At 46.1% G+C, this 22,900-nt stretch overlaps 2 protein-coding genes across 3 annotated transcripts; both read left to right on the top strand.

Moving 5' to 3' along the window:
• Positions 1-50: 50 nt before the first annotated feature.
• Positions 51-11,595, top strand: RBBP5 (RB binding protein 5, histone lysine methyltransferase complex subunit). Of its 2 annotated transcripts, none has more exons than XM_084301979.1 (14): positions 51-93; positions 684-709; positions 798-970; positions 1,415-1,555; positions 1,982-2,144; positions 2,614-2,723; positions 2,881-3,000; positions 3,272-3,425; positions 3,527-3,598; positions 4,151-4,268; positions 4,863-4,932; positions 5,601-5,830; positions 6,113-6,307; positions 9,658-11,595. In XM_084301979.1, exons 1-14 carry the CDS (start codon positions 75-77, stop codon positions 9,681-9,683), a joined length of 1,617 nt encoding a protein of 538 aa, XP_084158105.1. In that variant the 5' UTR covers positions 51-74; the 3' UTR covers positions 9,684-11,595. The 2 variants fall into 2 exon arrangements, with proteins under 2 accessions (XP_084158105.1, XP_084158104.1); XM_084301978.1 differs by having other exon boundaries at positions 9,655-11,595.
• A 1,475-nt stretch (positions 11,596-13,070) lies between these two features.
• TMEM81 (transmembrane protein 81) lies at positions 13,071-13,868 on the top strand (the record flags this gene model as incomplete). The annotated part of the gene is made up of 1 exon (XM_084301948.1): positions 13,071-13,868. The coding sequence occupies one exon, from the start codon at positions 13,071-13,073 to the stop codon at positions 13,866-13,868; it is 798 nt and encodes a 265-aa protein (XP_084158074.1).
• Between the last annotated feature and the right edge of the window lie 9,032 nt (positions 13,869-22,900).

The following is a 22,900-nucleotide window of genomic DNA, read 5'->3' as shown; positions in this document are numbered from 1 at the left end:
CGGCACAGCGAGGCGCGGAGGCCCCCGGAGGGGTCCTTGGGGGACGGGGACGGAGGGAGCGGGACGGCGCCGCGATGAACCTGGAGCTGCTCGGTGCGGCCGGGGGGGGCGGGGCCGGGCCGGGCGGGGGGGACCCGGGGCCGGGGGGTCCCGGAAGGCCAAGGGGGTCCCCGCCGGTACCGGGAGGGCGTCAGGGGGGTGGTGGAGCCCCGTGAGCGGCTCTGGGCCCCTCAGCTTGAGGATAGGGGGGGCTGAGGGGGGGTGGCGGAGGGGCTGGGGTCCTGTGAGGGGGTTGAGGGGGGTGGGCTGGGGGGGGGGGAGGCTCAGGGCAGGGCTCGTGGCTCTCTGCAGCTCCCTGAGAGGGGTGGGGAGCTGGGGGTCGGCCTCTGCTCGCAGATAACCAGGGACAGGAGCAGAGGGAACGGCCTGGAGCTGTGCCAGGGGAGGTTGAGGTGGGCAATGAGGAGCCATTTCTGCTCAGACAGAGCGGGCAGGCGTTGGGACGGGTTGTCCAGGGAGGTGGGGGAGTCCCCGTCCCTGGGGGGGCTCCAGGAGAGGTTGGGGCTGGTGCTTGGGGACACGGCTCAGTGGTGGCAGGGGGTGGTTGGAGCAGGTGACCCTGGGGGGCTTCTCCAACCCTAATGATTCTCCAACTCCGGTGCTGTCTTCGCATTTCGTTGCAGAATCCTTCGGGCAGAACTACCCCGAGGTAAGCACCCCCTCTCCTACACCCCTTGTCCCTGTCCCCATCCCGCTGCCAGTGGTTTTCGGGCAGACCCTGACCCTGTTCCCCGCAGGAGGCCGATGGCACGCTGGACTGTATCAGCATGGCCCTGACCTGCACCTTCAACCGCTGGGGCACGCTGCTCGCCGTGGGCTGCAACGACGGGCGCATCGTCATCTGGGACTTCCTGACCAGGGGCATCGCCAAGATCATCAGCGCCCACATTCACCCCGTCTGCTCCTTGTGGTGAGAGAGGACTGATGTTTTTTTTCCCCAGGAATGCTGTAACTGCATGCTGAGTGCTCTCTGAGCTAATAGCTACCTCCTCAGGAGCCACCAGGTGTGAGAGGCTGCTCTCCTTTTTGTCAGAATTTGCCTGTGTCTGTGTTTGCTGGGGACCAGGTGCTGCGAGAGCCCGACTGCTCTTGACAGCTGTTCCTGTTAGCTACTGAAACACAGAACATTGTGGGATACAGAGTTGCATTTTAGGATGTAGCCCTTTAAAATAGCGTGAGAATATAGTATGTCTGCTAAGTTTGGGGTTGTTTAGAGTTCAGAAGTTGTTTTTCACAGTAACGTTTTTATAGCTGAACCCAATAATTAGGTCTGATAATTTTAAGTGACTATTGGTGGACACATTGTATGCATTTGAGAAGTAACTTGTACTTGAATTCATTCTTGTCACTGTAGCTGGAGTCGAGATGGTCACAAATTAGTGAGTGCTTCAACCGACAACATCGTGTCACAGTGGGATGTGCTCTCTGGAGACTGTGACCAGAGATTTCGGTTTCCTTCGCCTATCTTGAAAGTTCAGTACCACCCTCGAGACCAGTAAGTCCTGTGGAAAAGAAAAAAAAAGTTTGAATGTTCTCCTTTGGGTAAAATTAATAGTTATTAAAATATTTCACTGTGTTTTGCAAAGTAAGTGCTTTCAGCATGTCTTCTTTACGTGATTGGATTTGTTGTGGCTCTTTTTATTATGAAAGTATCAGGAAGGCAGTAGAGTAAACGTGAGAATGATTCTTAAAACTGTGCATAGAAATGTCTAGTTTATAAGTTAACTTTATAAACTTAAAGAAGCTTCCAAAGAAAGAAAGGAAAGGAAATAAGATACCAGTTCAATGTCATTTTGCGGTGTAAGACTAGAGAAAATGTATTCTACGTAGCTCAACATAGATTGAGATTTTTTTTTATACTTCTAAATGTGAGAACTGTTTTGGAGAACAAACTATTAACTCTTCCTTTTCTGCTTTGCAGAAACAGAGTTCTGGTTTGTCCCATGAAGTCTGCGCCGGTGATGCTGACTCTGTCAGACTCCAAGCATGTTGTTCTGCCTGTGGATGACGATTCTGATCTCAACGTAGTGGCCTCCTTTGACAGGCGAGGGGAATACATTTATACGGGCAATGCCAAGGGGAAGGTGAGACTGTAGCAAGAGGCACTGGGTGCAGTAGCTTAGATTATTTCCTGTCTTTATCAAGGTGCTTGATGTCTCTAGGTTGCGTTCTTTGCTTTAATGTACAAGTAAGGCTTCCTCAATGTGTCTTGAATAATTCGATATGGTGTTGACACGATCATCTGCACTGTCACATTTCATCTTTGAAGATCTGTAGCGTCTTTGTAGAGTCTTTGAGTTAGACCTTTGTGTTCCTGTTGTCTTTGACTGTATTTGTTGGATCCTTTTCCAGTGTAAATAAACCAATGTTAACGTTGCAGAAGTGTCGCAGAAACTATAGTAGAAACTAAAACTACAGTTGCAGAGCCCCAGCTATTCCTGTGTAGATTGCTGAGGCTTCTGTTTTCAGGGTTAGCAGCAGATGTGAAAGGTACCGAAAGTGGGGTGAGTCATAATGAGGGCACTGATTGTCTTCTGTTTCCTTCATCTTCAGATCTTGGTCTTAAAAACAGACACTCAGGATCTTGTTGCTTCCTTCAGAGTGACAACTGGCACCAGCAACACTACAGCTATTAAATCAATTGAATTTGCTCGGAAAGGAAGGTGAGTTATTTATCAAGTGGTATCTTTAAAGATGATCTGAAAGCTACTGACTATACAAGGCCTTAAGAATTGCCACAATTATTTCATGCAACATATTCTGACTCTTTATTTTCTTATTTTTTAATGCAATGCATGTTCTGTGTAATCTTTCCTACAGCTGCTTTTTGATAAACACAGCTGACAGGATAATCAGGGTGTATGATGGCCGTGAAATTTTAACCTGTGGACGAGATGGGGAGCCTGAGCCGATGCAGAAGCTGCAGGATTTAGTGAACAGGTAAGAGGCAGCAGAATGAGTGAAAGCCTGTCTTGAAAAGGTTGTGTTTTGTGTGTTCTGTACTAATGGGAGCATCTGCACAAAGGGTAACTCAGTATTTTGTTTGGTGTAATGGACAGGTGTGTTTATTTGAATCCTGTGAGTCACAATTTGATGTGAAATGTAAATGTTATTTGTGGATGGGAGGATATAAGGTCTTGGTCTGGAGAGCAGTCCTCTGTATTGTGCTGTTGTTTAATTGCCTACTTTGAATTTTTTCTTTTGTATGTAGGACCCCATGGAAGAAGTGTTGTTTCTCTGGTGATGGCGAATATATAGTAGCAGGTTCGGCACGACAGCATGCTCTATACATTTGGGAGAAAAGCATTGGAAACCTAGTGAAAATCCTTCATGGGACCAGAGGAGAGCTGCTCTTGGATGTAGCAGTAAGAACTAGTGCTGAGTTTCTGGTTATTTTGCAAACTAAGCTTTCTTAGTTCTGTTCACCAATTAAGCTCCTCCTCTTTTCTCTTTCACATCAACCTAGTGGCATCCTGTCCGGCCGATCATAGCTTCTATTTCCAGTGGCGTTGTATCCATATGGGCTCAGAATCAAGTGGTAAGCATTTCAGGTTATTTCCTTAAGAGAATTCCTTGGTTGGTTTCCATCCTAGCAGACTGAATATTTGCATGTTGAAATCCTTTATTGAATCCCAGTTCAGCAAGCTCCCTAGCTTCGCCTGCCTGACTTGAAAGATGTTTGCCATCGAGTTGAATGTGAGAAGGGTGCATATACTTCAACTGCGGAACTAGTTAAGCTTTGTGTTAAGTCACAGGGACATTTTGTGCAGGGGATGGCGTCCTTCTGTATGTGTTAAGTATAGGAAGTCTGAGTGAGTGTGTGTGTGTCAAAACTGCAGTGGTTAGTATTAACATACGACTTTGGTTTTAGGGATAATGACATACGTTGCCATATCAAAGGAGTGTGGTCATATTTTCAGTAGGAGCTGATTCATGCAGTTCCTATCTGGCATATGATAGAGCTATGACTTCTGTGATGTTGCACATGGCTTGGGGGATTTTAATGTGGTATGAGATTGTAAGTGCACGAGTCCTCGCTGTGGTTGCTGTTGCGTAAAGTAAAATTCATCTTGAATTTGTGGTGGTGTAGGAAAACTGGAGTGCCTTTGCACCTGACTTCAAAGAACTGGACGAGAATGTAGAATATGAAGAGAGAGAGTCTGAGTTTGACATTGAAGATGAAGATAAGAGCGAACCAGAACAGACAGGTAATGCCTAAACTTTGTTCCTGTGCAGCAACGGTGTGGTCAGCAGTTCAGTTATTATCAAATCATTTGTAGTCCAAATGTATGATCATAATAAAAATTAAAACTAGTGGTCACAGTAGTGTACATGGGTAGTAAAAGTCAAACAGCAGTGGATAAATGAAGGTATCTAAATCGACAATCAGTGTGATTCCTCCTAATTGCCGTGCCATATTTGCTTAACAAAGCCTCCCCTTTCCATTGTGTTTTCAGTCGAAGGCAGTAGCCTTTGACCCGTGGGTGTGTGGGCTTGCTCTCACCAGAAGCGATGCTGAATTTGAATCAGTAGCAGCACAACTTGGCCGCTTGGTGGTGCCAAAAAGTTGTGTACTGGAAAAGGCTAACCTATAGAAAGAAGTAAGGATTCTTCCCAGCACACCGCAGAGCTCTCCTCGTTACCAGGCTTTGCAGTACTTCACGCTTTTAGATTACTCTTTCTCTAGGACTTTCTAATATTAAAACATAACATTGGCTTGTGGGAACAAAGCATTAAAACAAATTCTAAGTAATTTGTTCTTTTCCTTGTTGTCTTTAATTCTTTTTTTCCCTGATTCTTAGGTGCTGATGCTGCAGAAGATGAAGAAGTGGATGTAACTAGTGTAGATCCCATTGCTGCCTTCTGTAGCAGGTAAAAGAATAATTTTGTTTAAAGTATGAATATAAAATGTAGCACTAATGTATTCCCTGTATACTATAACAGCCCTCCCCACATACTTGTGTTTTCTGTGTCTTTCCTGTATCAGATAGAAAGAGTTACTTGTGTAAAGAGCCCTTTGCAGAAGCTAAGGTGCATCTTTGGATGGATTGCTACATTTCACGTAGTTACAGCACAAACAAGGTGTAGGCTTCAGTTGTTAATTGTTCTGGGCAAGGAAGATGAAAGAAATAAGACCAAGATGAACCGTGTTCCTTTGTTCTTCATTTTTTTTTAATACTGAGTGCGTCTCTGACAGTCAAGAGTTGTCTTTTTTCTGTTCTCTGTCCCAGAGTCCCCTGTTAATCACCATCAGTCTTGCACAGGAAACCAGGCAGTCTATGACTGTGGCACTCATGTGGCATGCACTCCCTCCAAGAATGACAAGCCTTGTCTTTGCAGCATTTCCATGTTCCTCCTTAATGTCTTTGGTTAAGGTATCAAGTATCTATTTGTACAGAGTTCTTAAGCTGCTGAATGCCTTGCTCAACTACACAGTGTGGCTGTCTGACTGCTCCCTGCAGAGACGGGGCTTGATTTGTGAATGAGAAGATGTCAAAGATCATTAATTTTAAAAGGCAGCCTACTTTTTTCTTTCATAGTGATGAAGAACTGGAGGACTCCAAGGCTCTGCTTTACTTACCCATTGCTCCTGAAGTGGAAGATCCAGAAGAAAACCCCTATGGGCCTCCCCCTGATGCTGTTCAGAGTTCTTTAAGCGATGAGGGAATAGGTTCTGAGAAGAAGAGACAGTCCTCCTCCGATGGACCTCAGGCACCAAAGAAGAAGCCCAAAACCACCAACATTGAACTACAAGGAGTACCTAATGATGGTGATTAGAAGCTGCCATTGTTTTAGTGCCTATTTTGCATCTGACATAGATTTTAGCTTTGCCTATACAGAATACTAGGTGGTCACTCATTGATTTTCTTTTCTGTGAAGTTACTTCTCACAACAATGATTAATGGCCACCTACTTACAAAGTGTGCTGGTGTTTTGCAAACTAGAAATGAGAACAGGCATCCTGAAACTAGTTTTTAATGTTGTTTGTATTTAACGTCTGATTTCAGTGTCCTAATGATGACTCCTCTTGGTAACACATTGCTTTCCACAGAAGTCCATCCGCTGCTGGGTGTGAAGGGAGATGGTAAATCCAAGAAGAAGCAAGCAGGCAGGCCTAAAGGATCAAAAGGTAAAGACAAAGATTCTCCATTTAAACCGAAACTCTACAAAGGGGACAGAGGTGCTTTACCTCTGGAAGGAGCAGCGAAGGGTAAAGTGCAGGCGGAGCTGGGACAGCCTTTGACAGGTAAGGACCCAGTGTGAGCGTCGTTGCTTGCTTGGTGGCCTTGCTTTGTACAGACCCTGACTTAATATAGTCATAGCGTTTTATCTTCCCAAATGGCACCTGCTCACTAAATGTTTAGCTGCTGTCAAGGATAGGCAAAATTTTACACTTCTTTTTGCAGAGGGGCTTTTAATAGTTTCAGTAAAACTGATATCCATGCATGTGGTGTTGCATAATATAAAGCACATGTAGGGTTTTTAATAGACGGAGCACTGTTTCAAAAGTAAAGTGTCTTTGACATTAGTCATTTAGTTATTAACTTCTTTCAGTTCTTACATTTGCAATAACTGTGCTCAGTTTGGCTGGGTAGGTTTTGACAGCAAAAATGTAAATAGTGAAGGGTTCAGAAGCTTAAATTGATGTTTTGTGCCATCGATGGTATAATGAAAAAAAAAAGTTCTGTAATTAGAACTAGGAAATGAAGCAGGTATCAAAAACTTTTTGAAGGTTAGAAATACTGTCCGTTGACTTAGGAGAGGTTTTATTTCCCTCTTCTCCGGGACTCAGCTAAATGACCTCGTAACTGGGGTTTTCCATTTCCTATCTGAACTAGAATATTGTTGTTTATGGTTTCTGCCAAAATACGCACCTGTGACTTTCCACTAGGCAAAGTGTAGTGTTGCTTAAAGGAGTGTAGTAAAAGACTGAGCATTGCCTGTTTGATCAATGGACCCTAAGATAAAAATTTTCTATACCTAGATATGCAATAGCCTTAGTTAAATCCCGGAAAGCACAGATGCTGTAATAGAGGACAGGTTTTGTTGGCTCTTTCCACATTTTTTTAAAATTGTGTTTTGTTGGTTGCTTACTCTAGAACAAGCCTTGCAGTCACCTTCGTTAGGGCCCAGCTGGTGACAGTGTTTTCCATCTGTCTCATTTGCTACTTGAGCATGTTTGGGAAAAGTTCACTCAGGTGTAGCAAAGGAAGTACACGTTTGGATTAAATGATGTGTGTCCCACAGAGAACGTAGGGCTGATACGTAAAGGGATTCAAAGATATGATATAATTGATATATCAAATTTTGCATTTCCTTGAACTCAGCAGCTGCTGCTGTGGATTTTAGACTGCACAGAGTTGATTTGATTTTTGTTTTTTAACCCCTTCCTTCCCTCACTGCTGGTCCTATGTTACCCACCTTGCTCATTGTCCTTCCTGCTCTGCTCCTGTTATGTTGCTTATTCCAGTACTGGTAACTGCTATATGCAGAAAAAGGGGATGTGATAAAAGAAACCTGTCTATAAGTGGCAAAACATGGTGAATGTTTTCTGGGCTTCTATTTAATCTTTTCACAATGCACCTTACAAAATGTAGAAATTAAACAAATAGCCGAGAATATCCTTAGCCCTTCTGAGCAGCACAGATTAGCTTCTAGTGTCAGGGTTACCAGGCAGGGCAGTTCTCTCTCGATTTCTCAGGTCATGAGGGGCAATCCAATGTGCTTAGAAGTACAATCACAGGGAGTTGTCTGGGTCAATACAGATTCTCAGATGTCTGCTGGCATCTGTTAAACATCCTGACTTCTCTGTTTGTGCCATGCTGGGTGGACAGGACTAGTCTGAACACCAGATGAGTATAACCCTTCATCAGCAAGCCTGTTGATTGTTTTCTTTTATCACGCTGCTAATTAACGTAGCCATATGCAAAAAGACATAAAAGAGAGAGGATTGTGCACTGGAAACTTAACATTGTGGCTTCCCAAACAAATTTCAGTGGTTAATTGTTTCAAAAAACAAACAAACAAAGCTGAGTATCTTAACTTGTCCATTTTTAAGCAACTGTGTAAGCACTTCAGAGAACCGTGTGTAATCACTTTCAGATAAATGGTTTAAATAGCAGATATGTTTTTCCTTTTTTTTTCCCCAAGGTGTATGTTTCTGTAACTTTCTTATCACTCTTTACTAATTTGCTTGGTCTATCATTGTAGACAGATCTCAGTGTGCTTTCTTCTTGGCAGCTTGTAATCGTTGTTGCATCAATCTGCTCTACAGAGCTGTAGGAAAACACTCCCATTTCCTCTACCATATTTCAAATGAAGCAAGATTCTGGACAGGCACCTGTGTGTTTTTTGCACATGATTGGAAATCATATTTGGGAGGATTTTTGTGTGGCTTTGCTTATAGTTTTCTGTGCAATACTTACAGTCTGACTTGCTTTAAGAGACAACTGTGCACTTTCACTTGTTATTGCTGCTGAGCTTCGGATGCAAATAATCATAGCAAATAATCAGTATTGCTGTGGTGGACTTCTCTCTCAGTAGCATCTGTTATTGTGCTCCCTTGTACAGTACCATTGACCAAACAGGTCATGCAGTAGGTCCCGCCAATTAGTATTGGAAGCATCTGGATGAGGTGTGATGAAAGTAACAGTCCACTGAAAAAAAAAAAAACAAAACAAAACACAACATCACTTGGATCAAAGCTCAGTCATATTCTCATGAAGTTCATGTCTGTCTTCCTTTGTTCTCTTTATGGCTTGTGCTTACAACTTCTGTTTTGGGCAGCTAATTTTTCTTGTGTCTGCTGACGTTTCACCACTTGCAAATGCGTGCTTGCAAACTGAAGTGGCCTTCTGCTTGCAGTGCTGGAGCCAGACCGGCTTCTCTGGGTCTCTTGCATGAAGCTGTCAGTTCCGCTAGTTCCTTGTGCTGTTGCTTTCTGATGGAAGTGATCAGTCCCTAAACCAGCCTCTCGATGAGCAGTTTTTCTCTGGCAGCTGTTGTCTGAATTGCCGTAATACAGTGTCTTCTGTAAGCTGCGTGGCTGGGACCTGGAGCCTGCTGCAGGCTGTCTCTGTGGCTGGGCTGTGCAGCCTGGCAGTAAATGTCCTAGTGTTAAAGCAGATGTGTCAAAATCAGATTTCAGTAAAGACAAACTGGGAAGCTTGATCTATTTTATGGTCTTGGAACAAAATCGTGCAGCATTCTGATATAACCCCAAATTGGGTAAAACGTTCATTTCAGTTGGGTTTCTGCTTTGAGATTTTGGGATTGATGAATCCAAAAATTTTCTACCAGGTAAGTTTGCTTGCGCCTCTGTGGAATAAAAGCTCAGAGGTTCTTAGCCACCTTGTCCATGCCTATGCATGTGATCTCAAATGCAGAAATACCGAAGATCTCAATTTGTCATAGGTACTGTCTTGTTGATTGTATCTAATTCTGGAAAGAATAACTTTATCTAGAAAGTCCTATTCTCTTTTTTTTTTTGTTGTTTTTGTCTGGAAATGCTTGCAACATTTGGTGGTCTCTGGTTTCTGGTCACATCTGTTTGAGCCTGATGATTTATTTTTCACCTGTCTTTGATCTCTTTAGCAGGTGGTGCAATCTCAGAATTGCTATGAAGACATTCTTCCTTATCTTCCCCTGTTCTTTCCTGTATTGGCACCATAATATGGAAAATAGATGAAATGCTCAGTCAGAATGGACTGACTATAATGCAGCAGCCTGATTGTTCATGGATTCAGGGAGTGACTTTTATAAGAAATGAATATTGAAGAGGAAATGGCCTTCATTCTTCCTTAATTGCCTCTTCATCGAACAGTGTAAGATGCTGACTCTCAGGTCATGCGATTTGCAAAGAGACTTAATTGGACTGCCTTTGTGTTGTCATATATCACTATTTCTCAACTGAGCTGGTACCCAACACGTTGCCACTCCAGAGCTTGTCAACCTTTTTTTTTTAAAAAGTAATTTCTTTTGTTCCTGGATTGAAGAATACCTGAAGTGTATGGTGTTTATTCCTGATACCATATGGCTTTGCATCCTACAGACTTCCCTTTCTCTGCTGTTCATTCTCATTTCAGCGAGCTGTAGGTCCTTCTCTGCTAGCTGCACTACCTTCCTAGCTTTTCTGTTAGTTCAGTGCGATGTCTTCTGTGCTGACATGCTTAGTGAAACACTGCTACTGATTATGTGCCAAGTTTGATTTCATCTCAAGTGGATAGAGATGTAAAGTGAAGAATCAAGACACCCTCTGAAGTCCACAAAAAATGAATCTTCATAGAGTGGATATTTTAGACATGAAGGATGACTCTGCTTCTGGGAAAAGGAACAAAGGAAAGTAGCTGCAGATAAAATACTCAGTTTATATGCTTTCATCTAGACTGTAATATGAAGAGCTGTGTTGGCAGTTCCTTTCCGTCCTTGCAAATGTTTTTATTCTGTTTCTTTCCTTTAAGATGTACTACCAGAAACAATCGGTTTCCTCCTTTGCTGGTGTATACTAGCAGTTACAGAAGAAGCAGAGCCAATATTTATCCTAACTGCAACTGTATTTTTTCAGTAATCCTTCCAAGACGTAAAGATGAAATGAATAACAATGTGATTGTATGAAAAACAAAACATATGGAACTCGAATTTTTAAAAGCAATCTTTTGTTTTAGTTCTCTTCTATTTCTGGATCAAGAATAGAAAAACGATGAATGCTCGGAGCTTCTTCCCAGCTGTACTTCAACCTTTTATTTCTTAATGACATTTGTAATATTTTCTTTGTGGGAATGGCAAGAGACACTTTCTCTATCCAGTACCTACAGCCTGATCCTTCTGCACTAGACCAACAGCTTGCTAAAAGAAAGTTTTCATTCCTAATGCCCCTTGTTTTGTAGTGACTTTGACGGTTCCTATGCAATTACTTCATTTTTTTCCCTAGATGTAATTATTGAGATATCTCTATGTATTTAAATTTTCAAAGTACACTGCAGACATTAAAAGCCAAGAAGAGGAGTAATAAAGAGATGTGTTAATTTATGGTCGGAAGTGTGCAGTAATAGCGTGAGATACGAGCATGGGAAGAGAGGAGGCATTTTAAATCGGAAGGATTTTTTAAAACTGGTATTTTCATTTCCGGCTTTGGTACAGTGGTCTGCTTAATGAAATTTGTTCCCACGTGTACAGTATTAATTTTCTTTGTTCTTTCTGCTTATAGTACGATTCACATCTTTTCTAGAACGCTGTCATGTCAAATCCACCCGTATGTGGCGTGGCTGAGCTCACAAGCTTTCAAAGATGCATAGGCAATGGTTCTCTAGATTATTTTAAAGCCTATTATTTGCCACAGACTCCAGCCTTCATTTCTGTTAAAACTTCTTTGTACAGTGTATATGTCCTTGGTTTATCTTCTTCCATCTTCTATTTTATTTTTTGGTATGCGTAGTTTTGTACAGTATGTGTCAGATACTGGCTTGCTGGTAGCACATAGTGATATTAGTTTTTGTGTCTGTAAATAAAGATGTATGTTTTATTTCCTAAAGTCAATGGTTAAGTCTTGGCTTCTCCATGCTTCATGATCATTTATATTGTGACAGTGGCTGGGAACCCCACAGCACAGCTCTGGTGCAAATGCAGATGTATTGTACCTTCACCACAGCTGGTGTGTTGTGTTCCTTTTGTTTCAATTTAGTTTTTCTTTTATCTTTTTTCTTTAATGGGGCATTTGGTTGCAGTAGTAAATCTCTAATGTAATAAAAAGCGCTGTGCACCTGAGTGCACATGAGACAGCTGTGCTGAAAGGGGGGCTGAGCACAAAGTGTGCTGCGTGTAGCCGGGGTAACTGGATGTGAAATATAACTGGATTAGATCTTCAAAAGTTATCATTTTAATAAATTAAGTGGTCTTAGAAAAAGAAGCAAGGGTATTCATTAGCAAAGCTGTTTAAGAACAAGGTGATCTAACCCTTCCTGTAATCCATAATTCAGTTGCTGGTAGAGAGGCAATTGATTATTGAACTGGCTTGACCATAGTTTCATTACTGCATCGAAAGAAACAACTTCGACTTTTTTTTTCAAGGAGAACTTTAGTAGTGCATTATTCTTTTGGGATGCTTGAATACTTGGTGAGTTATGTTGGGATGTTTCCTCTTTATGCACTCTCTAGCTATGACAGCATACAAGGGATTTCAGTTTTACAAATTCATAGATTGAATGTGGAGATCTTGGCTCCGAGACTGCTCTTTGGAGTCAGTGGCTGTACGTGACCAGCGGATGGGGCTCAGGAGATCCCCGGAGGTCAGTGCTGTTGAATCCCAAGCAGAGCTCGTCTGTGACATCGTCACCTGGGAACGTGAGCTCACGGAATTGCTTTGCTGAGCCCTGTGTAGAGATGAAGGGCATCGGTGATACAGCCCTGGTCACCTGGCCTTTGATCCCTGGGTAGTGTGATAGCAGTGAAGTCAAAATCTTGTTTTCGTGGTCTTGGTCGCTTGGGCATTGCCTTGGATTTTTGGGATAGGCATGTGTGATAAAACCACAGGTGCTACCTAAGTCATGATTTCCTCACACTGAATAGTGCTCCTTTAAAAGTGCCAGTAATGAGTACTTCTGTTGTTTTATAGCTTCATAAGAAAATTAAACTGGAACAATAGAGTGGCAATTCATTAAAATAGCACATAAAATCTTAAGGAGGGAGGACTTCATCTTTTTTAAATTGTCAAATAGATCCCAGTTGCCAGATAAGGTGAATTTAAACGTTCTGCTGCTCCATTACGAGAACCAGAACTCAGATTCCTTCTGACCGACACAGCGATGTGCTGCACCTTCAGCAGTGTTACACTTCAAGCTTGTCTCGTTAGAGGATTTCTCCTAATGGAAGGATTAGGTCTTAAAGGTGATGCTGGTGGCACTTCAGAAACACTGAGTACGGAGGCTTACAGAGAGTGATTTATTTTATTATCATTATTTTTTTACTGCTGAATTTGTGCAGCTTTAGAGTAGCACATCTGACTGATAACTGCCATGAAGGCCTTAGGGAGCTGGTGCACCCTTGGGGTGTTATCTTGTGCTTTCTACCTTCCACTGGTGGTCTCCTTTCAAAGAGTCACCATCCCGGCAGAGCTGAAGTCGGTGGTCGCTAAAGTCGCCGTGAACGCCACGTCCTGCAGCGTCACCTGTGGGCTGGGCTTCAAGCTGGAGGAGATGTGCAAGATCACCCCGGCCGGGGAGAGGAGGAACTGCACCATGCGCAGGTCCCCCTGCCTCACCACCTGGGGCTGTGGTTTGCTCCATTTCACCGTCCCGGTGGGCAAACCGTTCAACTTCAGCTGCCTGAGCTCGGACACGGCCGAGTTCGTTAGCCGAGCCTATACCTACACGTGGAGGCTCGCCCCAGGGCTCATCACCATGAACGACGTCCTCTTTGTACCTTTCAAAAACCCCGGTTTTGTCGTGCAGTTTTCCCCCACCAGGGAGTCGGACGCGGGGACGTACCGCTGCGATGTGCGGATGCTGAAGACGTTCAGGGTCATCAAGAGAGTCTACTTCGGGGTGAGAGTGATCCGAAAGGACTTTGTGGATCTGAACTTCCAGAAGTCCTTGACTCACGAGCAGCAGCTAGCAGCGAATGAGGTGGAAGGAATCAAAGGAAACAACACCAACGTAGAAGTGCAGCAGCACTTCTGGCAAAGAAAATCGTTTTATACATCCCTGGTAGGAATTGGAAGCGGAGTGGTAGGAGTTGTCTTGCTGAGAGTGGCTCTCCGCTCCTTGCAGAAGACTTTGAGGAGAAGTGATGCAGAGACACAACCTGAGTTTTAAGGCAATTGCTGTTCTCTGTCTTGTTTATTGTAATAAATCTAGCAATATTAGTATCGACGCAGCATTTCGTGGTGAGGTTTGTTAATTTGGCAGTTTGTCTGTTACCAGACTGAGAAACTTAATGAAAGAGTTGGTAAGTTAGCACCAGAGCGTGGGTCTTAGTGGTGGAGTGCAGGCAGTGTCTCCAGGTGGGGCAAGGCTCTTGTTCCCTGCATGGTGTGAAAGGGTGGCTGATGTTCTTTACCCCTGCAATGGTCCAGACAGAAGTTAAGAGGGCACTGAGCCACAGAAAACTGCCCGACACTCCTCTAACCAGCCTTTATTTTACCTCTAGTTGCTTTCTTTGTTTGTTTTATAGCTGATAACTTGGAACCCTGCTTCTGCCTTGTTGTTTCTTCTGCCTTGCCCAGAGCTGTGGCGATGCGGGCTGACCCAGATGGCTGCTTTTGGTAGGTGGTGTTCTCCAGGAAGAGGCACAAAGAAGCGAGGGTGCAGCAGCTGTGCTCAGAAACGTGGTTTCCAGGCTGCCTGCTGTCCCCATCAAACCCAAGCACTCCATCCTCGGGAGCTGGGTGTGCAGGGACGAGGTGAGCCACCGCTGCCTGCTGCCTCTACAGATGTTTGTCTCCCACCGCTGAAGCTCAGGAAGCAAGTTTCAAGTGAGAGCTGGGAGCTTCCACTCTCCTTTGTAGTTCAGAACAGCGAGGCAGGGAGCAGTAGGAAGCAGAAGCCAATCTTCAGTTTGAGCACGGCTGCTTGGGAACGTAACGGGGTGTTTTTAATCACAGCTCCGAGCTGAGCTCACTCCTAAAAATCTTTAAAGGGGGAGGAGAGGGAAGAGTTCAGTGGGCTTGTGGATCTTTCATTTGTCCTGGTGACTAATAAGTATAAAACATGCAGCAACTCAGTAGGGAGTACTGGTTCCCCCTTGGTCGCAGAATCCACAGAGGGACCTATTAAGTGCCTTCTGCTTCTAGTTTCTGCCTCAATTTTAGAGTAAACAACTATATTTACCAAGTCCGTTTCCTTTTTTCCATGAGCTAAGGTACAGGAATGCGTAGTACCTCCAATTCTGTGGAAAATAATGATACAGCTCTAATATTTAAGATCAAAGTGTACTGTTTTTTTTCCTTTCTGCCAGAACAAAAAAAATGCTTTAATGTAGAAAGAGTTGGGTATACAAGGAAATGCCTTGTTTGCAGAGCCTCCTGCATAAGGAACAAAAGCTGAAATGCAGTGAGCCAAGTCTTCATGTATGATTAAGTAGCTAATAAGTTTATTGAGACAATGAGCTGTAGAGCACGGGGCTGCCTGGCTGTGTCTGAGCGGAGAAGCAAGCCCACGATCGGGCTGGAGTTCTCAGTTTGTAGCTCTGCCAAGCTCCCTGCTTCTGTGGGAGGACTTTGGTGGGCACAGGCGCTGCAGAAGTCTGTAAACGTGAAGGGAGCCGTTCAGCAGGGACAGGAGGTGCCTCTTTTCCTAGCAGCCTGGCTCTGGGGGGCACGTGGGAGCCCTTGGGAAGATGCGTGGTCCCCTTCTTCTGGTTTCTTCTGTGCTCAGCGCTGGCTTTGTCCTCGCTCCGCTGTTCCTTCTGGCTCTGCAACTCCTTCCTCTGCTTCTGGTCCTTCACCAGAAGCACACGCTGCTTCCTCTGAGCCCTACTCCAGGATTTCCCAGTCTCGAGCTCGCTGTGGGTGTCCTCATCTGTGGTCAGCCTGCTTCCACCTTCTGTGCCTCTCCAGGCCCTGTCTTTTAGCATTCTTGTGTTGCTTCTGCGAGGACCGCTCGCTGCCTTTGTGCAGCAGCCTCCATCTGTTCCCGTTAGCCCTGCTTTGCCTCTGGGCTTTCTCTGCTTTTGCTGATGCTCCAGACGAGTGGCCGAGGAGCTCTGCAGCAGCCGTGTCCTGCAGCAAGCTGTAGCGATGCGCCTGACAAGGAGCTCTAAGCTTTTTTTGGGCCATCAGGGGTGGCTGGTGGTGGGCACACATCTCTGGCTGCTTCTGCTCCTTGGTTCTCACTGGGCACGAAACTGGATTCATCATCGCTGTGGCAGCAAGCAGTCAAAGAAAGCCCTGCAGAGAGACCAAACAGATGCCCAGGTTCCTTCCCAGGCAGTGAGAGGGGCTGGGGCTGTGCTGGGCATGCTGAGGGTTAGGTGTATAGGTGTTTTTTCATTGAATGGCCAAAGCACAGAACCAGGACCTAGACAGGAGCTGGCTCAGGCTGCTTTAAGCTCCGTAGCTGCTGCTCTTTGAAACGCAGCTTGGAGAAGCGTGGGCTGATGCTGTGCTTTGCATGCCTTGGAATTGCTGCTTTTTAGGGGGTGTTTCCTTATCTCCAGTAACTCGTAGATGTCCATCTAGGCAGGGATTTAAACATGATTTGCTGCACTTCTCTTCCTTGTGGTGTTGCTCATCCCCTGCCACAAAGTCCACCTGGGTTGCAGATGTTTGGGGAAGCTTTTGGGCAGACTTCTCTTGGTACATTTCCAGTGTAACGTGGTCTCCAGTGCTCTGGACTATCTCTAGGACCTCCTGTGAGCTGGCTCTGGAGATGTCTTTCCCCTTGACCTGGTTAGAAGGGCAGCAGATTGCAACGAGTCCGTTCGATACTCACTAATTCATGGTTTTCAATGCAGAATTCCTCCTCCCTGGCAGAGCTCCCCCATCCCCGAAGCTGGTGGCTCTCCTGCTGAATTCACTGCTCCGAGGCTCAGCGACATCTCCCTAATTTGGGGACCAGGTCCATGTAGTTGGGCTTTTACTGGCTTCCTCTTTCTGCTGCGGGGATAAGAGCTGAAATCCTATCTTTGTATCTCAAGCGTGCTCATAAGATCAACGTGAAAAAATGATTACAGCAAACTCCGCGATTTGCACTGATTTGCTGTTAAACTTCCCTGTTGATACCTGCTGTAGGTTAAAGGGTTTCTTTTATCCTAAAATGTATTTCTTATCAGCTGAAGTAAAATCATGGCAAGGCAGAGTGAAGGCTAAGAAAATCAAGGCTAAGCAGAGTGAAATGCGTTGACTCAGCCTCTTGCCCAGATTTAACACCGCCCTTTGAGCTGGCTCTAACAAGTGAGACCTGGATTTTGGCTCTTCTCGGTGCCTCGTCTTCTCACCCCCAAGGAATTCTCTTTCCCAAACCTGTACAAAGCAGCAGCAGCAGCAAGCTGCCCGCTGTGCACTCATGCCTCAGGCACCCTGGGGAGCCTGCTGCGTGCCTGGCTGTGCTCATCCAGTCCGGATCTCTCTGTCGATGGCTTTCCTGGTGGTGGGTGCCCACGGTGCACAGCCCTAGATATGCAAAGGGACCCTTGCACCCTTTTAAATAGAGCTGGGCAAGAACACAAACAGTTAATAAAAACTGCAGCAGGCACCTTCTGTGCACAGGATTTAGAGAGCTCTGTTTGCTCGCGAAATAGGAAGAAATGGGTAACAACTTTGTAAGCTGGGGATGCTCGTGGTAGGAGAGAGGAGGCTGTGGGGACCCCTCTGTGCTGAAGAACCCCCTGCTAGCAGGAACAGGCTTGTGCTGGGTTTGGGAGCTGATGGTTAAAACCAACAAAGAGAGGCTGACCCATCTGGAAGGGTCTCCTTGTGCTTTGTAATGCAAATGCAGGGCTTGCTCCTGTGGGCAGCTGTGTTTTAGAAATGCAGAGAGATTACATGAAAGGTCCAGGACAAGCCATTTTCTCCCTGCTTAGCTGAGGAGGTCAGAGTGGGAGCCCAAAGGGTCCTTCGTCTTTTTATTGCATCCTTCCTTTTTTTTTTTTTTTTTTTTTTTTTGCCAAGGGGAGCGGGAAAGATGAATGCATTTTTTCAAGTTAATTTAAAGATGGAAGGCAGCGATGGAGAGCGAGGCTCCAGCATCAGAAAGGATGGAATGAGGTCTCTTATTGATGTGGCTGCTGCCTGAAGTGGTACTTTCCCTGTAAGCTTTTGAGTTTTACAACAATCCGAAGTGTTTTTCCTAATGTTTGCTTTAGCAGGTCTGCTGGGGGATGGAGAGGAAGGGAGGGAGAGCAGGCTGTGCTGCAGGGTAAGAGGTTACAGAGGGGAAATGGGAGCTCAGATGGACAGGGAGGAAGCAGCCGAAGCAAGGACCCTTTGAACCATCACTCTCTCCTCCTCCCTATGTGTTCCCATCTCCTCCCGTGTTCTGCACGTTTTCTGAGTCACCAAATCTGTTCTTCCCGAAGTAAGCATCAGATCTGTAGGAAAATGTCTTTCCCTGCCCTGACTTTGTAATACAGTGCCCAAACTTCGTCCTCCACCGTTTATTTCAGCAATTGTTTGCCTGCCTCACCTGGAGGAGAGGACTGCAGAGGCTGCATGCGAACCCAACACTGCTTGCTGCCAGTTCCCAGCCAGAGATTTTTTTGTGGTACAAACTTCTGCTGCCTGCTGATGGTCCTAGGTATTAGGAAGCAATTAGCATTGTACATACTAAAGCCAGACAGATTGTGTGAGGGAGGAAGTCAATTTGCTAATGGAATTAGCACTTGGAAAGGAGGAGGTAATAACAGAATGGTGAGGCATAGGCAGCTGTTTAAATTGCTGTTAGCTACTGAAGCTTATCTAAATTGAATAACTAGATTGCCTTAACTGCTGGAATTTGAATGGCAGCAAAGAGAAAAACAACCCCCATATGCTGCTTTTACACCGAGGCAGTGCCTGGGCTCCCATTCTCTGCGCGCTGATCTCTGGCACTCCTCCTGCCTGGCCCTGCGGTTGCCTGCAGCAGTCGGGTGATCTGCTGGGATGCAGCTCTCGGACTTCAGGTGTCACAGAAAGGCAGCGAGCTATTTCCCCTTGGTATTTCTGTCTACAAAAACCCCTCTCCTGGGCCAGGGCTTGCCCAAATCCCGCAGCAGGGGCTGTCCTCGCAGCGACTGCTGCCTTAATACCTGCAAGCCGTGTGGGGAGGCTTTCTGCAAATACACAGGTGCTCCTAGAAAAAAACAAAACAAAACAAAACAAAACAAAACAAACAAAACAAACAAAAACAAACAAACAGAAAAAAAAAAAAAAAACAAAAAACACAACAGTGGTGGGTCTTAAACGCAGCTGGTGGTGGGGTTACAGCGTGTGGCTCTGGCTCCATGGGAAGAGCTGGGACGGGTGGGTGTCAGTGGTGCTCACAGCACCCTGCACCCAGCATCGCTGCGGCACGGCGTGCTCGTGTTCCCAAAGGCCCCTCCTGCTCACCAGGGAGGACACGTCTCTGCTCAGTCCTGTGATGCACGGTGGCATTTAATGATGGCTCTCGAGAAAGCAGAAGTGCCCTCGCAGAGGACGGAGCGGGGAGCGATTCATCTCCGTCCTGGCCGCTCCCTGCTGGGTGCTTTGATGACGCTTCCCTGCCCTTTACAAAGCCCTTTTGCTGCCCGACTCCCAGAGCTAATTACGGGGCTCCGGCACCGAGCAGCTCGCCCCTGGCTTTGCACAGCACGGGGCAGAGGGGCAGGAGCCTGCGAGGGGCCAGAGCACAGCTGAGCCCGGCCTCCTGGGGCCTCGTCCTGTCCTCCCTGCGATCAGCTTGTTATCAGGCACCTCAACCTGGGGCAGCTGGGGCTCCTTGGAAAAGAAGCGGCTGCTCTACACCATCCCCCTGACAGCCCTCGGGGCTCACAGCAGCTCCTGGGCACCCGTCCTGCTGCACCCAGGGGTGCTGGGGGGAGAGCTGGTGCTGGAGGAGGCTCTGGGTCTGCCTGGGGCTGGGCAGGAACAGTGCTCGCTCGACAGCCTTGGAAATCCTTGGGGCTGGCAGCTTACAAAACAGCTTCGGGGGAACAGTTGGGGTTATTTACGGTGTTTTTGCTGAAAGAGGCCCTTCGGGTTTTGTTCCAAAAATGAGACTTGGATCTGCAGTGCTTTACTTTAAAGTGTATTCCTTTCCTTTTTTTTTTTTTTTTTTGTGAGCTGTTTTATAGGGTTTTAGCCTGTAAATAAAAAAGGTTAAACATGGTGATTGTTTTACAGGCTGCATAAAAGCAAACGCATCCCGGATGGGCTGAGGGAAGGGGTTTGGGTGACATCTCCTACGGCCGGTGCTGCTGGGCCCCCTTCCTCCCCTGTCCACTCCTCAGCTCCAGCAGGGCCCGCAGGCCTGTGCCACGCACGGCTGCTCCACTTGATCTCTTGGCACCCTTCCTGAAGGTGGAAGGAAGCTAATAGATTTTTTTTAAGGCCAGAAGGGGGGACTGTGATGAATTCATCTGACATAACGTAGACCAGGTGATTTCATGCAGCGCCTCCTGCAATGATGGAAATTATTTTCAGTAATGTAAGTGAACCTTTGCGAGCCTGCTAGCTCATGGCTGATCTCATGGATGTCTTTCCTGGAAGATTTCCAGCCTTGGTTTAAAGGCTGCGATTGATGATGAAGCTTTTCTGGCAAGCTATTTCGAAAATCAATTACCCTTTTTGCTAATAAGCTGCGTGAGATTTCTGACTTGAGGTTTCCAGCATTACTTTCTGGGTGTTGGAATACCAGCCAGGTAAAGCACGTTATGTTGATGTATTTAACCAGCCCCTCAATAACCTCAATTCCTTGCCCCAAGGACAGTCTCTCCTCTTTCCATTAGTTATCACTGCCATGGGATAGAATTGGAGTTTACGATGTCTTAATTGAATTAACTTTTGCCGAGGAGTTCAGCCCCACGTGGATGGGGTCTCGCCGGGCTCCTTGTTTGAGTTCATGCAATGGGCAGCCAGGAAAATACTCCAAGGCCAGGGGGAATCCTGAGCAAGCAAGGTACCCGGTGCATTTACAGCTGGACAGAAGCACTCCAGACTCCAGTAGTTGTCTAAAGTCTCTGAAGGTCTTTATTTATGAACTGCGTGCTACCGTAGCCAATAAATAACCATAATTACAGTAAATACAGTATGCCTGCAATGTTTCCCATTCTTTTTTTCCTTAAAAAAAATAGCGTACAACAAAGTTACGGAGAAGAAAACTGCCCTGCCCGTGTTTAGTGGCGTTGGATGAGAACATTCACAGCAGAGGGCTCGTGCGGATGGGGGAGAGCTCTGCACGTTCAGAGCAGGTGAGGTTGAGAACCCCCAGGCATTAACTGACGTGGGTGAAGGCATGAAAGGCATGGAGCATCTCCCGTTCTGGGCACAACACTTAATCTGTCCTGCTCTACATCTGAGCTGTTCCTGACTCAAACCCACATAGCCCAGTGCTGAATTCAACCTGAAACCACGAATGCAGAGCTCCGTGTGTGACTTCAGTAGCATCAGGTAGATTCTTGTGTGTTAAATACAAATAAATCAGAACTGTTTAGCTCCTCATTTGGGAGTCTCAGAGCACTTCGCCCGTGTTGCTTATTCCTCGCAGCATCCTCGTGAGGTTGGTTTTGCTGCCAAGAAGTGAGGCGGACCCTGTGAAAGGAGCTGACTTTCCTTAGTGAGCCATCACAGCGCTGAGAGCAGAAAGCAGGCACTTAACTCATCCCTGTAAGTTAATCCCTAAAGTAAATGCTCCGAGCAATTACATGTAGGGGATTCTTAATGAGACAGGAAATTGATTTGCAGCTTAATGCGATGGTGTAAATCCAATGAACTCAGTTAAGATGTTGAAATCTAAATTTTCTCCCCTGGCTCCGAACACCTTTCCTTTCTTTCCTTTTAACCCCTGTGCTGCGTTTTAGAAAGCTCTAACTGGTGTCGCGGGAAGTTTTTCCCATCTTTTTCTCCTGTTGATGGCTTTGGTTAGGCTTTGCATGTAGGGTTTTCTTATAGCCTGGATAAAGTTTAACTGGGTGCAAACGCTGCCTTGGCTGTGCCTTGCTAAATGGGTAGGGGTGTGCGCAAATCCTCTGAACGTCTCCTAACCCCGATGAGTAAACCAGAAAAATATTCTGTTGGAACGTGGCTTGTGTCTATGTACAAAAACTGAGCTGTCTGGTCTGGAAGGGGTTTAGCCTGCAACCGCCCTGGCCTGAATTTGGCCTCTCCCTGCAGGTGGAAAACCTTCACCATCCCCTCCTGCCCCTGTCCTTCACCCAGCGGGTGCCCCTGTGCTCACCTGCAGCGCTTTGTAGCGTGCTGCTATCTTTTCCTTGGAGTATCAGCAAATCCCTCCAGCATCCCTGGGGCAGAGCCTGCCCCGTGACCGTGCACAGGTTTTGGAGTTTCTTCGTGATAATGCTCGGGAAGCTCTGGGGTCAGCTGGGCTGTGGCTTTCTGGGTTAGGTAGTGGCCAGGTATGATCAGCACAGTGACAAGGGCACTTTTGCCCCCAGGGACTTGGCAGTGGCTGTCCCACCTCACTGAAATGTTCCTGCTGCCTGAGCTGGGCAGTTAAAATCAGCTCTGACACCCTCCGTGAGCTCCGATCACAGCTGTGGCAGGGGCGTGAATACACAGAAACGTGCAAAGAACTTGGGGATGCACGGTGACCTGCTCGCGCCTTGCTTTTTGGGAAGGGAAACTGAGGCAGCAAGTGGTGAGATAATTGCTTGGAGCAGTGAGTGGAGAACAGAGCATCAGAGCTGGGCTTAGAGCAGGTGGCTGGAAGGCTCTTGTGGCTATCTCCAGCTCATACCTTTTGCTTCTGTGTGTAATCCTCACAACACTGCAAAAACCAACCAGCCTTCTGGTTTCAAATGCATGCTGAGGAGGCTGTGTGCGCTTCCCTTTTCAAAGCACAGAGGCACAGCTGAATTCACGTTGAGAACCTTTAACTTTGAAGGGGACCTACGTGTCACTTAAAGGCTTTAGGTAATACTGGGCCATGAATTTACATCCTAGAATATATTCAGCCCGTTTGCAACGCTGCGCAGTGCTAACTGCAACACTGGAAATCCAACTCTTGAAGTTTTCCACTTATATAAAATGTGCCTGTGGTCTAGTTTAACAAATAAACATGTGGAAGATGTATTCACCTTCCCAGGGAAAGGGTGCAGGTAGCTGCTATTTCAAACCCCGTGGCACTGCAGCGTTCAGACGCTGCTTTCACCGTGCTATAAATCGTCTTGTTTTCCAACACCGTGAAGTTAAATATAACAGGCAGAGCCAGCA

This window comes from Netta rufina (assembly GCF_964035555.1).
Source record: "Netta rufina genome assembly, chromosome: 26".
NCBI classification, from domain to species: Eukaryota; Metazoa; Chordata; class Aves; order Anseriformes; family Anatidae; genus Netta; species Netta rufina.
This window is presented reverse-complemented; position numbering and strand designations above follow the sequence as displayed.